Genomic DNA, 14,701 nt, shown 5'->3' on the forward strand with positions numbered 1-14,701 from the left:
TCATCGCTTAAATTATGAATTCGTTTCTGTCTAGATGCGGTTTTCACTTGACAAGTGTAAAAATCATAGTCCGGTATTTTTCTCAGAGAAACAGTTCGGCAAGATGTTTCACTGGGGATTTATTGTTCATTCAACAGTTCGTTTCGGGAAAATTGTAGCAAGTCTTGCAGAGCTCATCTTGGACCCAAGCCGGATCTTCCGTTTTCAAGTTTTTCTTAAATAAAAATCAGATTGCTACTAAATAATTGAAGTCCTTACCTGTGCGAAAATTATAATAGTCCCAACGACGCAGATAAATGTATAAACATACAACAAGCATCTATCAATAATCAACGCAATGTACTTCCAATCTTCCTCCACCATTTCTTGCTCATCCTCTAGCCGAAGTTTTTCGGTAATAAAATGAATCGCCTCTATCGCCGGCTTTAGCTCTTTCGCCAGTGGTTTTGCCCGACTGGATCGAGGCGCGGGATACGCTCCTTCGTCTTGATCGGCGGTGAAACAGCTGTCGTCGACGAAATTCGCCGCAGAATGAGCTTTTCGTCGCTTGTTGTCAGTCGGCAGGATTATTCCTTCGATATTAGGTCGGTAGAGCCCGACTTTTGGTGCGATCTTCAGAATGAACAACCGTTTCATCCAGCCTGGAAGGCTTTCTAGTGTTCAAAATAAAGCTTTCTATCGAGCAAATTGACGATTTTTTTGAGATTTTGAACACTTTCATATGAGTTGACGTAGATCTGTAATGTATATTTGAAACGACGACGGACAAAATGACGGAAACCGTGACCATGCACATGGTAAACAGAAGGTACAACGCGATCAACGGAAGTGTCAGTGATGTTTCGGGCATTCTGAAGCATTCTGTAGGGCTCTTATGCGATATCATACCTTTGAGCCAGGAGAAAGAGGAAGACAGTTTGACCAAGGAGAATTGAAATCGACAGGGTCATTTTTTCTCCAGAATCCACCGGAAGCTATAGAACAAAAAAAAACAGATAAATTGCGTTTGACTTACATAGAAAACGCCGGCAGATAGGAAGAACATAAGCATAATCGGAATGATAATATTCAAGATCCAGAAGAGCGGTTTTCTTTCCAAAAAGAGGGAGAATGTATACTGTGAAAACTCCTCCCCAGATTCGGATGTTCGGACGGAAATTGATGCTGGGCAGTACTTGAGATGCCACTCGCTTTCCATGAAGCCGGGGTCGACAACGACATAGGGCGATTCACTGTAGCTGAATTCCAAATCTCTAAAAATTTTCGAAAAGTTGAAAAGGTAAAAAAGCAAAAAGCCCTGCCTCTTATCATAAGTTGACGAACTAAAAGTAATATTGCAAATTTGTCTGTCGAAAGGAAAAAGCCTCACATCCATTGAACAGGAAGATTTGAACAGCGCTGGAGGTAGCCACTGAATGTAAGCATTGGAATTGATAAGCGCCCTAGTTTCTTGAATGTAAGCTTTGAAAGCGCCGTCATCAGAATTGTACAGAATCAAATTCGGTTTCCAGAGGTCTGATGCTTTTGTATTTGTTATGCCTAGTCCGTTGAATTCTGTAGAGTTCCAAGAGAGACGAAAATCGTACCAGCTCTAGAAAATAAATTTGCGACCATTTATTTGGTAAAACCTGTGTGGTATAGCCAGAAGTAATCATCTGCTCCTGTTTTTCGGAAATGCCCAGCAAACTCATCAAGTACAAATCGAGCGTCATCTTTATCGGCCCACCATCGTACTCGGTCTTTCCCGGGCGAACATCGCTATCATAATCTGCCATTATTTTCTTGTAAACCAGCGCTTCTGTCGACAAAAACTCCTCTGGCTCATTTTCTTTCGTTGCATACGACTTTCCCTTTGCGATTGCTAAAAGAAAAAGAAATTGAAAAATCATCTCTGAGAAATTTTTTAGCAAAAAGGAAAACAAAAAGAAAGAAAACAGCTGTGCGGCTTATCACGAGCTGCAAAAGATGCTCTTATCAATTTGAAGAGAATAAAGGAATAAACAGTCTTGTGAAGAGATTTTTGTTTATTTGAAATTTTGAAGCAAAGGATATTTTTTAACAGAAAGGAGCTTTTAATTATCCTCGGTTAACAGAAATTGGTTTAGTGCTGATCACGTGAGTATCATGGAAACTATCTTCATCCGCATCTCTTCTTCTTCTTCTCTGCGCACTTTCGTCAGCAGATTCTTCAGAGGATTCTTCTAATGAAGCTGGTTCTTCGCAAGTTGGAGCGCAATTTTCAATGTCTGTATCGCATAATCTGACGCTGCTGTGGAAAAAGATCTGCTCTCCGCCATCGTCTTCTTGTGCCATGAACAAGAAAGAGTCCATCTTGAATCGCGCCGATGTCTCCTCGCCATTTGAGAAGACCTCGAGAGTTTCGTATTCGTAGAGCTCGGAATCAAGACCGCACCCGTCCTCGATAAATTTGAAGAAGATTGAGTCATTTGGGTCCGCGCTAGAAATTATTGAGAAATCAAGTTTTGATAATGGGGGATTGTTATCAATAAGCACAAAAAGCGTGGTCAAAATACATCAGAATTAAATTAAATAAAAAGAAGAATCACTTAGGTTTGAACTTAAACATTCGGATAAATTTACAAGAAGTTGTGTTTTTTAACAAATTAAAAATAATTACCTTGGAGTTGCCCAACATTCTTCAATTTTAGTGACGATGTTAAGACTTCCTGTTCAATGTTATAAAACGATTCAAAAACTAGAAATATTTGGAAATATTGATGATTTTTAACATTTTCCTTCATTATTCACGTGGACAGCAATGTGTACTGGGTCTGGAACTGTAATGATGGAATCCGCTAAAGGTGAATGTTTAAGATCCATGAAGAAAGCGTTGATCAACCTGGGAGTTCTGAGCTAAATGAATTATCCTCATAGATTGCCATGGTCACAGGAAAGACTCCAAGCTCTGTGCCCATGCTCATTTCGATGTAGTGAAGAATTGTTTCTGTTTTCTGGGAAGAGACGATGTAGTCTACTAGGAGGTCGCAGTTGAACTCGACGTCGAAGTTTCTAACGCGAGTGATGCCAGAATGAGCCCTTCCGATGGAGCCGAGGATGTGGTCTTCGTAGGCCACGTGAGTCGCGTTGACTTGCCGATTCGCCGGGCAGTTGTCGGTGTCAGCGAGAAAGTTCCACCAGCCATCGTCGCCATCGACGGCGTCGGTAGCGGTGCACGACTCGGAACCCATGTACAAGTCATCGATCGAAAATGGAGTCGTTTCCAGTCCGCACTTGGAAATTCTCAATCCACGGCTTTGAGGGTTGCAGATGATTTCAGTCATCGTTTCGAAGGTGTACTCACACGGTTCTTCGCCAGAGCCGTCTCCAGAGCCTGAAAAAGGGTTGTTCGACGGGAGTTCTTTGCCGTCAAGGCCAGGAGGAGTTTCGGGTTTTCCGTTGTTGCCGTTACCGCTGTTCTTACCGTTTCCTTGAGCGTAGATTCCACTCTAAAATAAAACTTGAAATTTATATCTTTTTTGGGGTGACTCACCAAAGCTAAAATTTTGAAGAATTTTGCCATATTGTTTTTTTTCTCTTTCTATTTTTTTCAAAAAAGTAATGAGAATTTGAAGTGCTGGTTTCACTTGAATTGCACTCAAAAAGACCGATCTCAAGAATTTTATAGCACCAATTCCTCGCGCGCCACCAAAAACAAACGTGAAGTGGTGAGTATAGATAACGCATCTTGCTTAATTTTGGTGGAACAATTGCACGACAAATAGTTTTTATGTTCGCGGAAAACAATACAACGAATTTCTTTATACAATTTACCCTTCTGGATTTACCTTTCGTTGCAAAATTGCTTTTTCGCAATTTTTTATTCAGGAAACGGATTTTCTTTTGGGAACATAAGAAAATCATTATGAACTTTGAACAAAGATTTCAAATTCAAATTTCAACCCACTCCACCGTCAAATTCCAAATTCTCCACTCGCGGGCGCCCTTTCCAGACTCACAGCTTTCTCTTTTCCGGAAAAACGGTCTCATTCACCAGATTGATATTTTTTGGACATCAAAAATATGAAATTTTTTTACTTCCGCCATTCTCGTCAATTCCGTCTTGGCCGATCAAGCCGCGAATAGTGCAGCAATTGATGCTAAAGTTGCTGAATTGAGTGCGATCGAAATCGCTGGAGAGTGGAAATGCGAGAAAATAGAAAAGACGGAGAAACGAATGCTCGCAAAGTGCCAAGCTGTTTGCCCGGATTTCGACGGGACTTTCAATTATTTGCGTGAGTAGCGGAAAGAAGGCCAAGTGCAATTGTTATCTTTCGGATTATGCGGGATTATTTGTACCTATCTTTCAATGCAAAACGTTTTCTATGACATAGATAAGGGGTTTATATATAAAGATAAGAGTCTCACAAGAGTCAGGTTCCATTTTCGATAACGTGATTATAATAGACTTTGGTACATAGACAATTAAGACGATTATGATAACAAATTTTCCTCTAGAGAGCATCTTTTTCTTTCATCAATATTTTCAATTCAGCGATGTTCAAACGCGCTTCCGCGAAAATCGTCGCCCGGAATGGAGAAGCTGAAATCCTATCGGAAACTATCAGGGGTCAGCTGTCTTGCTGGGATGAAGTGGAAACCTTCATGACTCCCGCCTTTCTTGAGGAAAATCACAAAGTGAGAAGAGGAACTTGGAGCTGCTTGGCAAAGGAAGGAGGGACCGTCTTCTGCAGAAATAAATGCAACGATAGTGGCGAAGTTCGGTGAGTTGAGAAATTCATAGTCGAGAGTTTTATCGATTTCTAGCGTTACCGCGAAGCTGGATCAAAGAGGAATGGACTTTTCGAAGACGAAGCCTTTCAACAAAAGAGCCTGCATCGATGAATAAATTCTTACCTCAAATCTATTTCTTTCCAAAAAACTTAATAAAAAATAGACTTTGAAATATTGGCGGAGCAAATCAGACATGCATAAAATCGGCGCGGTTTTCACGCAACGTGTGAAATTTTCGCAACTTCTGCATTTTCTAGAGGCTCTAGGGTAGAGCTTTCTCGAATATTACACCTAAAGAATCAACCTCTTGGGGGAGATCTGTCTTTGTGGTTTCTGAAAAAGGTCGAGAGAAATGGCAAGCTTCAGAACTGTCAGAATTTTCCTCGAGGGTACCTCATTTCGAAAGAAGTTCGTCAAAGTCCTTAAAAATGAAAACTGACGAGTTAGAGATAAAGGTAAAAAAATATATTTGCAGTCAAATATCCTCTATCAAAGTGCTTGGATTGCGATTGCGTTGGATTTGTAAGAATCGTTAACAACGAAGGCGTTTTGGTCCCAGCAAAGGAAAAAGCTTTATTTCATTACCGTCAGCCTAAAAAATTTGCTCTCAAGAAACAGTACGTAGAAAAATCCTTGATGAACTTTTTTCTTTTACAAAATCTAGTGGCTTCGGAACCCTTCGCCAAAAATTAAGCTACCTGCTTTTTGGCACGCTTTTCTGGCAGAGCATTGTTTTGATAGCCAACTTCGAAAGCGTTAAAAATCTTGCTCCTTTGGAAACTTTCAAAACCAAAACCTGCGCGCGCAATTTTAAGAAATGTCTACTCAACTTTCCGTATGGTGATTGTTACAAAAGCTTCTCTACTTGTATGCGCGAAACTGGTCAATTTCGTTTTCCGGCTCAAATAGTCTCTTACAAGACGAGAGAAAATATTGATGATGATTTTTATACGAAAGATGAGCAGGACGTCAATTTAAAAAAGTGCAAAAGATATAACTTCTACGGTAAGACCAATTTTTCTTCTGAAATAATTAAAATTTGATTCGTAGATTTAAAAATTTGCGAGCAACTCTGTTCGAAAATCCACAAAGAAGATGTTGCTCTTTGTCGCCAAATCTGCCGATCGCATTTGAGCGAAAAAGGAGAAATAAATGAAATCTGCCCTTTTGAGAAACTCTGTCCTGCTGGTTGCCCTTGTATTTACTATCAGTGCGAGCACGTGGATACAAATCAAGTTCCTCTCGCTTGGTACTACCAAGGGAATGACCCTCTTTTCGACGCGATAAAGACGACAAATGACGAGACCGCTTCAACAACCATGGATCAAGTTATGTTTGATCCGAGTGAGCCTGCACCTAGATTGAGACAGGTCTTTTCAAGGCTAGCCTCTGTCGATCCAAAAACGCTGAAATTAAAACAGATCTACGAGCGAGTTCTCTTCTACAAATTTTGGTACAACCACTTTTACAAAATAACGCCAGAATGCCTGAAAAGTTATCGACCAGACTTTATTCTCAGCCTTGATTACAACCCGATTATTGCGCTCTACCTCAAAGGAAGAAACTATCTCGTCGACCCTGAATTCAATACTAATATGATTAATGATGAAAAGGAGGCGCTCTTGATCGATTTGGGAGTTGAGTCTGAAGCGATGCTTTCAAGATATGGAGTGACGAATCGTCTGATGTTTAATGGAAAGGGAAGCTCCGTCGCTGCAGTGTTCGATGATCACTTTTATTTTTGCTCGACGATCAAATACAGAAACTACTGCTTCTATTTCGACCCGCTGACTCGCGGACGAAAAAGAATCCTCGAAGCAAGAGGAAGAATCAAATCACGTGAACACGACACTCGAAAACACGCTTTTGTCTTCAACGAAAAACTGAATATTCTATCTGTCGATTCTATAGCTAGCCATAATATACAGCTTCAAAGAATGGAAAGAAGATATCGCGATTGGACCGTTAGCTATTACGAAGACCCACTTTGGGAGAAGGAATTTAGGAATGACTCGCATGGTGAAATAGTTGGATCGCAGATTACTCAACTGCCATTTGACACAGTTATTAACGACTTCTATCCGATTCCAGGACTGGAAAGCTCTTTCAAAGTCAAGTAAACTTTTGATATCATAGTTTGAGTATCTTAAAAAAGACAGGAAAGGAGTCCTTTTTATTGCAACTTTTCGATGGCGTGAGTTCGATTTTGGCAAATCAACTTTTGTCGACATGAGCCAGCCCTACTTGGCGACTTTTTCGAATCATAATTTTACGAAAGCAAAATATTTTATCATTTTGTACCGACTCGTCGCTGGAAGATTCGTGCGAATTGACCGAATGGAGACGAATTTTGCTTATTCAAATGTCCTCAATCCCTTTTATAAAGATATAAATGTATTCGGCACGAGTTAAAAAATGCTGAAGAGTCCTAATAGATTCTCTTGATTTAACTCAACACAGATCACTTAGGCGCAATAATGATTTATGCGAATTCAGAGGAAGATATTTTTCAGTTGAATTTCGAGTCTGGCGACCAGAAGACGCATCTTGAAAGAATAAAAACTCCTGGACTTCATTTTATGGGCGTTTAATTGTTCAAAATATCATTTTTTTAAACAAAATAAATCAAGTTTATCTGTTTTCAAGTAAAATTTTGTTAGGTAAAAGACGAACGACCTCATTTTTTAGACTGCAAATATTCGAAACTTGGGTTAGGGAAATATCATGCTTCAAAATTGACATTTTTACGCACAAAAACTCTACTTTTTCTGGGAGTTAGAATACACAGAGAATCATTTCATTCAAAATAGAGGACAAATTAAAATTATGCCGCAAACAGAATTAGAAAAAAAAGTTTCATTTTTTAGGAAAAAGATAAGATAAATTAAAAAATAAAGTGTTTGGATTGCAACTGTTCTGGAGTTGTGAGAAAAATCAACGAACTTGTTGTTTTGGTTCCCACGAGCTCCCAGACTTTCAAAACCGAGTACGTTGATCATAAGCGATTTGCGTTAAAAAAGCAGTAAGTCAATTTTTCCTCAAAAAATCAAGGCAAACCAATCTAATCAGCGGTTTCGGAACTCTAAAGCAAAAAATAACCTACGGTGTCATTGGCTCTCTATTCTGGCAGAGCATAGTTCTGATCGCAAATTTCGAAGGCGTCAAAAATCTTGTGCCTTTGGAAACCTTCAAAACTACCACTTGTTCGAGAAATCTTAAAATATGTCTTGGCGAATTTCCTTACAGCAGTTGCTACGTGAGTTTCTCAATTTGTATGCGAGAGACTGGGGAATTCATCTTTCCATCTCAGCCGAAAATTCATGAGAAAGCAGTTAATTTTGATGAGGATTTTTATACAAATGATGAGCAAGAAGTGAATGTTAAGAGATGCAAAAGATTCAATTACTATGGTAAGATCTTTTTGCCCTATTTTTATTATCTTTTTAAGACTTCAAAATTTGTGAAGATCTATGTTCGAAAATCAACGAGGAAGATGTGGCTGTCTGTCAGCATATTTGCCAGTCCCACTTGAGCGATACTGGAAAAATGAACGAAATTTGCCCGTTTGAGAGACTATGTGCAAAGGGATGCCCTTGCGCGTTCTATGAATGCGAGCATGTGGATGTCGAAAAGATCCCCCTCGCCTGGTACTATAAAGAGGATGATCCGCTTTTTAAAATAACAGAAGAAGTGCATGAAGAGCACGGCAAAGCTATTGATGATTATTTACCGTCTCCTGATATGAGAGAGCTTTTTTCGACGATGGCGTCTGTCGATTCTAGGACACTCGAATTGAAAATCCTCTATGAGCGAATCATCTTTCAAAAAGGTGGTCTCGGGAACCTGTGCCGAAAACCGGAGTCAGGGCTGCGAGAGATGCCCCGGCGTTCTTTGAACCATGACTCTGGTTTTCTTCACAGGTTGCCAAGCCCAGCAAAACAGCTATTGCCTTCGCAGCAGTTGATCCACAAAAAGTACTCGAAAGCTTTCGACCTGACTTTATCGAGAGCGTCGATTACAACCCGAAAACAACGCTTTATTTTCAAGGAAATCATTATTTAGTCGACGAAGCATTGAAAACTTATCAACTAAAAGAGGGTGACATTACTGACATCGGTGTTGACTCGAGCCTGTTTTTATCGCGATACGGCCCGACAAATATTTTTATATTCAAAGAAGGGATCTTTTACGGACGAAGCATTGCTGCTGTGTATGATGGTCTGTTCTTTTTCTGCTCGAGCGTGAAGCATCGAAATTATTGTTTCTTTTTTGACCCGCTGGCTCGAGGAATCGTTCTTACAGAAAGGCAGATTACTTTATAATTCTTTACAGACTTGTTGCTGGACGATTCATTCGAATCGGCAGAATGGACACGAATTTCAGAAGCGGAGATGCTCGATTTCCCTTCTATAAGGATATCAATTCATTCGAAAGGGTACCAAAAAAGGCTTAAAATCAGGCTAAAATCTCTTTTTTGGAACTTGAAAAAGAACATTACGGAAATATCATGATTTTTGCGAACTCTGAAGACGATTCTTTCCTGCTGAACTTTGACCAGGATGAAGGAAAAGCTCATTTGGAAAGAAAAGTAACCCCTTGCCTTCATTTTATCCCGATTTGACCGCGCTTCAACTTCAAAAAGAAAAAAAGAAAATTTTTCAATCTATCTTTTTGTTTATTTTCCAATCAAATAAATGGCCAAAAAATTTGTATTCACAATGAGTAGTTTTTGGATCAGAGTTTTTAAATAGGCACAGTACAGTTTAATTTCAATAAAAATATGAATTGAACAAAGTATTGCTTGTTTTTCAATATTGAACTTGGTAATAAATAAAAATTGATAAATAGTTATTAAATAATAATATTTTTAGAATAGAACTTTTTCAAAATTCAGTCACCTTGTTGGAAGAAAAGAGCTAGGGTTTCACTGTTGGCATCACTTTGTGTTTGCCAGTTTAAGAAAAGAGCAAAAATAGATGTTCAAAAGCAGGGTTTAACGAAAATATAACATAATACAAGATAAGATAAAAATGAGTATCAGTAATAGCAAGTTTAGAAAGCAGAAAAAATGGTGAGTTTTCTTAGCAAAGTTTTAAATTCAAGAACATATTTACACGAAAAAAATAGCAATTGGTCTTAATCTATTAAATCTGGGGAGGCCACGATTATTGGTGGATTTAACCTTGATAACAAAAGAGATTGGTTCTTATCCCATCAATTTCTGTACGAAATCAGATGGGCTCGAAAAGGGAAGGGGGTGTTAAATACTGAACTTGGGCTGGAACTCGGGGAAGGTCATTGATGAATTGACGCATACGGACGTTGAGTTTTATCGATTCCTCAAGCCGTGAGTTTCGATCTTTGAAGCAGCTTTCCAGCTTATCGAAGTCTTCCTTGAGCTTGGCGATGACTTGCTTTTGGCTCTTGTTTTCTTCGGCTAGTTCCATCAGTTTATGCTGGATCTCCATTTGTCGCTGTTTCGCTTTTTATTGGGGTCAGAAAAGAAATAATTCTTATGTAAAAATGCGTAAAAGAAATTGTAATTTTACAACTTTAGTTGTTCTATTCATAATTTTTATCGATTTTTGACTCCGATAACGGCTCTTTTTTACGATTTTTGCGACCGCAGAAATAATCCCAGCCTGACTTTTCCGTCAAACAACGATATAATTAAAAGTCAGCAAGTGACAAGTGTCAATTTATACGACCCGGACCTTTATCTCGCGATTTTCGAACGGCGATGTTGTTTCTTAGGCGCTTCTTCTTGTATTCGTTGCTTTCCCGGTCGTAGGCACGGGTGAGCTCGTTTTCTGATTCTGTTGATTTTCGTTTCCGGCCACGTTTTGAGCGCTTCTATTGAATAAGGGTTAATTATTGTTTATAAAAAAGGACTCTTACCTTCGTCAGCTCCTCAATGTCCACCGGCTCAGATTTTATCATGTTCGAAACCAGCTAAATACTCAGTTACAGGTCGGCAGCCTCTTTTTAACTCACCTCTTTGGTAGTATTGGAGAGCGATGGAACATAATCTTCATCTGAATCGACGCTGGAATTCCTACTCTTCGCATAACTGGAATGATGAGACGAATTAGGAGGCATCCACAAATCTTGACCGTGCCCATTTGAATCCGGACTGGCTGGTGGCTCGGCTTTTATTTGCCGTTCTTCGTGCTCGGGAACTTCTGAGATTTGCAGAGGAACTGGATTGGGAGTTTGATCCATCAAGTACATCTGAAACGGAAATAAGTCAATCAAAATATTTGCTGAACGCACCATGTGCTGCTCGATGGCACTTGATTCGCTGAGCTGGTTTCGATTCCGGTGATGGGACGATTGTGCTGGCATTTCTCCAGAACTCATTCGAAGGTTACTCAGTTGCTGAAAATCAAAGTTAGATACAAACAAATGAAGAGCAAATAAAATTTACCTGTGGAAGAGAGTGAGGAAAGAGCGTCTGGAGAAGAGTACTTGTGCTTTGTGGTCTTGGTGCTTCTGGCATGCTGTTTTTGCGCAGCTCGTTTGCTATGTGGCCGTAGAGGACAGATTGGGGAGCACTTGGGGAGGGGTTATTGCTAGATAGCGTGCTGGGCGGAAGCTTTTCGTTGTTGGGGAAGAGTTCATCGAACAATTCATCGTTGCATAAATCTAAAAAAAGAAGATGATTGAAAAGAAGGATTTCCTGGAAGAAAATAATCTTCCCGGCATGTTCTATTTTAGCCCGAAATTCGAGCTCCGCGAAATCGAATTCCGCCGCCAGGGTCATGAACGGAGATCGGCACTGTACCTAGATTTGAAGGGACGTGCGTCTGTTGGCGAGGCAGGCTGGTCAAGTTGATTGAGCTCGATTCGTTGAAAAATTGACTGTTGGAATCTTTGTTGTTGAATCTCTGGTAGCTCGAGTTGGGTGCTTCCATTTTGAAAGTTTCTTTCTGAGCTTCTTTTTGGAAACTAAAATACATATTACATTTCCGCTCTAAGTTAGAGCCTCTAACAAGGAGATAAACCGGAAATCACCTATTTGCTTTTATCAATTAAAAAATTTCCCCAAAAATTATGTTTTCCTTTTTTTCAATGAAAAACTGGGCTTGGTAACATGTGTAGAAAACCTGAGTTAGAGAAAAACCTGCGTTCGTCTCTATCAAAACAGCTTCTTTCAGAACCTGACTCAGATTTTTTTCACAGGTTTTCGAGCCGACATTTCCCTATTTGCTTCTTTAAAAAGTACCGTATGATTTAATGAATGAATAAATAAAGAATTATCTTCGTACCGGAATTCTCGACGTTTCTCTTAATCTCAAAGCTCGAGACAATCTAAGGGTGGCGAGCTGAGCTCTTCTCGCCAAGTTGGAAGCAAAGAAGCGCCCCCTGACTTCAAGATCTGGCGGACAAGCCTCAAGAAACAGCGTTCATTGGCTGATTTAACCCGTCTCGGCCAATGAGCGCTAGCGTTTTGGTTTGGCTTGGTGAAGCCAGTCCGCCCCGGATGATCTGGTCTTTTTCAGAGTCCGTGACCCTTAACCCTCGCGCGAACGCGAGCAAATAGATTGCCCAAAACAATGGCCCGATATTTGCCGACTATGACCGCACCTTTAGTTTGTAAGCCATTTTCAGCCAAAACAGGATATTTACTGATGAGAAAAATCCCTGGCCCGAGGGTTGGACCAACCGAGGGCAAAATGCTGATATAAGCGTTTTGGCGAGGCGACGGTCCGTCATTCCGAATGGTCCAAAAGAATGCATAGGAGCCAGTGTCTTTTCTTTAATGTAAGTACAGGATGGGTTATCATCTGGAATACTGCATTCCCGGTGCCCTAAATTGAGAAGTCAATGTTGTGGAGTCGGAATTGTTGTTTTTAAAAACAGAAAAAACGTTGTTTTGAGTCAACAATGTTAACTCGCTGACAAAAAGTAGGGCACCGGATTATTCCTTCCGAATATCTTATTCATAATTCTTGTTATTCAAAATTGTCGAAGTTCTTGATCTACGCTTTTCTACAGTATTTTACTGAGTTTTCCCACTATCAACACACTTGAATGGCGTGAGTATTGTGTTCAAGCCACAATTTTGAGCGATGTGTGTTACTTTCGTTTTCAATATTTATTCTCCGTCTTTATCGAATAGCGAAAAGACGTCAATTTGTGAACTGGAGTTCGAGTTGCTATTTGAACAGGCGGGAGAGTATAATATTCATTCCGGTAGGAGAAAATATTCTTCTTGGGGAACAGAGTTCGAAATTTCCCGCGCCGCATGCTCCCGCGAGCCCCCGCGGGAGCGGGGGGAGCAAAATTTCTCCCGCGCCCCCCGCTCCCCCAAGATATTTGGATATTCTTTCCCCCTCCCCCCCGCTCCCTCGAGATTTTCTCGTGATCTTTCCCCCTCCCCCCCGCTCCCGCCGTAAATTGTTCTTTCCCGCCTTCTTCCCGCCCCTTCCCGCGCCGCGAAAACTCAAAAATGCTCCCGCGGGGCTGCGGGAGCAGCGGGGAAATAGGTTTTTAAATTTAAGGGGCTTGACGGCCCTTCGGGCCGTTTCAGCCCCGTTCCTTGGTTTTCAAATTTAAGGGGCTTGACAAAGGCCGGGGAAGTCTTAGTTGATCAATCTTAGTTTCGTCCCCAACCCCACCCACCACCATTCAATGTGAAAGACGTCAAAGTAATATTGTTCATGTTCTTAGCTTTGTTATGGTTTTTATTAATTTTTTTCAATTTTATTTCTCAATCGTCGAATTATCTTAGGGGCCTGACTCAGGCTTCTTCCTTAGTGAAGACCTTTTTAAACCAGCCCTCACGTTGATTTTTCTTTCCCGCGGGCTCCCGCGGGAGCAAAAGAGAGGGGGAATCTTTCCCGCGCCCCCGCTCCCGCGCAAATTTTCAGGCCTTTTTCCCGCGCCGCCCTCTCCCGCGCAAAATTTTTAGACCTCCTCCCCGCCCCCGCTCCCGCGCAAAATTTTTGGACTTGCTCCCGCTCCCCCGCTCCCGCAAAAATTTTCGACCTTGCTCCCGCTCCCCCGCCCCCGCGAAAAATTTCAGTCATAGTTCCCGCTCCCCCCCGCACCCGCAAAAGTTCGCGGGAATTTCGAACTCTGTTGGGGAAATCAACAAGGAGAACGGGTAGATTTTATGCGGGGCAAATTTCATCGCAATTTTTTTACATAATTAGCGATGAAATTTTTATCGGAAGACAAACTTCTCTGAAATTTGAGATCTACAAGGGTCGACAGGGTCGGATGGTGAGTTATTGTTGGTTTATTGGTAAGATAGTGTCTGCCCCCTTGAAATCTGACCGAGAATCTGGCCTTGGATTTTTGTTTCTCGATCTGGTCGGTGGTCCGTTATGAGTCGGTTCGGGTCCAGTAATCCACCGATCGATCCAAAAATTGACCATCGACCGATTTTATGGAAAACTTACTTGACAGGATTAAAAGCTCCTCCATCCAAGAAAGTGTCATATTGCCGTTGTAAAAGGCTTATCCTTGCGCCTGAAAAACAAAACAAGACTCTCTCTTTCTTTCTGAAAGTGATCTCCCGCGAAGCTTTTCAGAATTAAAAACGAGTAGATTCGTAGACTCGCAAAGTCTGAAACGTGGACTTAGCACCATCGCACTCAATCACTGTTCCCCGGCGACCCCCTCTACCGCTCTAGAAGTTGAAAATATTATTTTAGTGGCGCAATTTGAAATTGAGAAATTGTGTTGACGAAAATGAAAATTGATTGAAGATATGTACGGAATCGGGTTCATTACACGAGGAAGTTTTAATGATTAAACGCGTAAATAATAAAACAAATTCGAATTGAGCCTCTTTCAAATTAATTATGAGACTAGTTCGGTCTCAAATTTGAGGAAACTAGAGGAAAGAAATGCGATTTTTGGCTTTTTCTTTTACCTTTTGGGCTCATTTGCCATGCCTACCGACTGAAAAAGGGTTGAAACTTGATCTTTAGCCATAAAT

The 14,701-nt window shown here is 40.8% G+C and overlaps 4 protein-coding genes across 9 annotated transcripts; 1 reads left to right on the plus strand and 3 right to left on the minus strand.

The window, feature by feature from the left end:
- Positions 1-93: 93 nt before the first annotated feature.
- Positions 94-1,881, minus strand: LOC145702853 (neuronal acetylcholine receptor subunit alpha-6-like). The gene is made up of 6 exons (XM_081780144.1): positions 1,629-1,881; positions 1,016-1,591; positions 889-974; positions 727-851; positions 259-656; positions 94-214 (listed from the first exon to the last, which is right to left on the minus strand). The coding sequence occupies exons 1-6, from the start codon at positions 1,773-1,775 to the stop codon at positions 131-133; spliced, it is 1,416 nt and encodes a 471-aa protein (XP_081636270.1). The 5' UTR covers positions 1,776-1,881; the 3' UTR covers positions 94-130.
- Positions 1,882-2,015: 134 nt separating this feature from the next.
- Positions 2,016-3,611, minus strand: LOC145703214 (uromodulin-like). 3 transcript variants are annotated; one of them, XM_081780542.1, is made up of 6 exons: positions 3,512-3,601; positions 3,443-3,467; positions 2,861-3,352; positions 2,754-2,816; positions 2,639-2,684; positions 2,016-2,458 (listed from the first exon to the last, which is right to left on the minus strand). In XM_081780542.1, exons 1-6 carry the CDS (start codon positions 3,539-3,541, stop codon positions 2,077-2,079), a joined length of 1,038 nt encoding a protein of 345 aa, XP_081636668.1. In that variant the 5' UTR covers positions 3,542-3,601; the 3' UTR covers positions 2,016-2,076. The 3 variants fall into 3 exon arrangements, with proteins under 3 accessions (XP_081636668.1, XP_081636667.1, XP_081636666.1); XM_081780541.1 differs by having other exon boundaries at positions 3,431-3,467; XM_081780540.1 differs by having other exon boundaries at positions 2,861-3,467; positions 3,512-3,611.
- Positions 3,612-4,027: 416 nt separating this feature from the next.
- On the plus strand, positions 4,028-4,912 carry LOC145704580 (uncharacterized). Its single transcript, XM_081782037.1, has 3 exons — positions 4,028-4,253; positions 4,514-4,742; positions 4,786-4,912. Exons 1-3 carry the CDS (start codon positions 4,196-4,198, stop codon positions 4,865-4,867), a joined length of 369 nt encoding a protein of 122 aa, XP_081638163.1. The 5' UTR covers positions 4,028-4,195; the 3' UTR covers positions 4,868-4,912.
- Positions 4,913-9,426: 4,514 nt separating this feature from the next.
- Positions 9,427-14,647, minus strand: LOC145705189 (uncharacterized). 4 transcript variants are annotated; one of them, XM_081782645.1, is made up of 9 exons: positions 14,160-14,647; positions 12,340-12,563; positions 11,537-11,700; positions 11,180-11,397; positions 11,026-11,130; positions 10,747-10,983; positions 10,651-10,704; positions 10,467-10,605; positions 9,427-10,234 (listed from the first exon to the last, which is right to left on the minus strand). In XM_081782645.1, the coding sequence occupies exons 3-9, from the start codon at positions 11,664-11,666 to the stop codon at positions 9,984-9,986; spliced, it is 1,134 nt and encodes a 377-aa protein (XP_081638771.1). In that variant the 5' UTR covers positions 11,667-11,700; positions 12,340-12,563; positions 14,160-14,647; the 3' UTR covers positions 9,427-9,983. The 4 variants fall into 4 exon arrangements, with proteins under 4 accessions (XP_081638771.1, XP_081638770.1, XP_081638772.1 ...); XM_081782644.1 differs by lacking the exon at positions 12,340-12,563; XM_081782646.1 differs by lacking the exons at positions 12,340-12,563; positions 14,160-14,647 and adding an exon at positions 11,978-12,315.
- Between the last annotated feature and the right edge of the window lie 54 nt (positions 14,648-14,701).

Source organism: Oikopleura dioica, chromosome PAR (assembly GCF_907165135.1).
Source record: "Oikopleura dioica chromosome PAR, OKI2018_I68_1.0, whole genome shotgun sequence".
Taxonomy (NCBI): domain Eukaryota; kingdom Metazoa; phylum Chordata; class Appendicularia; order Copelata; family Oikopleuridae; genus Oikopleura; species Oikopleura dioica.

Excerpts from the sequence above, each read along its gene's own strand:
- LOC145702853 (XM_081780144.1), bottom strand. The coding sequence starts at position 1,775 with ATGGCAGATTATGATAGCGATGTTCGCCCGGGAAAGACCGAGTACGAT. Across the intron at positions 975-1,015 it reads TATCTGCCGGCGTTTTCTAT|CTTCCGGTGGATTCTGGAGA; the intron begins GTAAGTCAAACG and ends TTTGTTCTATAG. Across the intron at positions 852-888 it reads CTCTTTCTCCTGGCTCAAAG|AATGCCCGAAACATCACTGA; the intron begins GTATGATATCGC and ends AGAATGCTTCAG.
- LOC145703214 (XM_081780540.1), bottom strand. The coding sequence starts at position 3,541 with ATGGCAAAATTCTTCAAAATTTTAGCTTTG. Across the intron at positions 2,817-2,860 it reads ATTTAGCTCAGAACTCCCAG|CGGATTCCATCATTACAGTT; the intron begins GTTGATCAACGC and ends ATTCACCTTTAG. Across the intron at positions 2,459-2,638 it reads GAATGTTGGGCAACTCCAAG|CGCGGACCCAAATGACTCAA; the intron begins GTAATTATTTTT and ends AATAATTTCTAG.
- LOC145704580 (XM_081782037.1), top strand. The coding sequence starts at position 4,196 with ATGCTCGCAAAGTGCCAAGCTGTTTGCCCGGATTTCGACGGGACTTTC. Across the intron at positions 4,254-4,513 it reads CGGGACTTTCAATTATTTGC|CGATGTTCAAACGCGCTTCC; the intron begins GTGAGTAGCGGA and ends TTTTCAATTCAG. Across the intron at positions 4,743-4,785 it reads AACGATAGTGGCGAAGTTCG|CGTTACCGCGAAGCTGGATC; the intron begins GTGAGTTGAGAA and ends ATCGATTTCTAG.
- LOC145705189 (XM_081782644.1), bottom strand. The coding sequence starts at position 11,666 with ATGGAAGCACCCAACTCGAGCTACCAGAGATTCAACAACAAAGATTCC. Across the intron at positions 10,705-10,746 it reads TCTCCAATACTACCAAAGAG|CTGGTTTCGAACATGATAAA; the intron begins GTGAGTTAAAAA and ends CTGAGTATTTAG. Across the intron at positions 10,606-10,650 it reads ACATTGAGGAGCTGACGAAG|AAGCGCTCAAAACGTGGCCG; the intron begins GTAAGAGTCCTT and ends CTTATTCAATAG.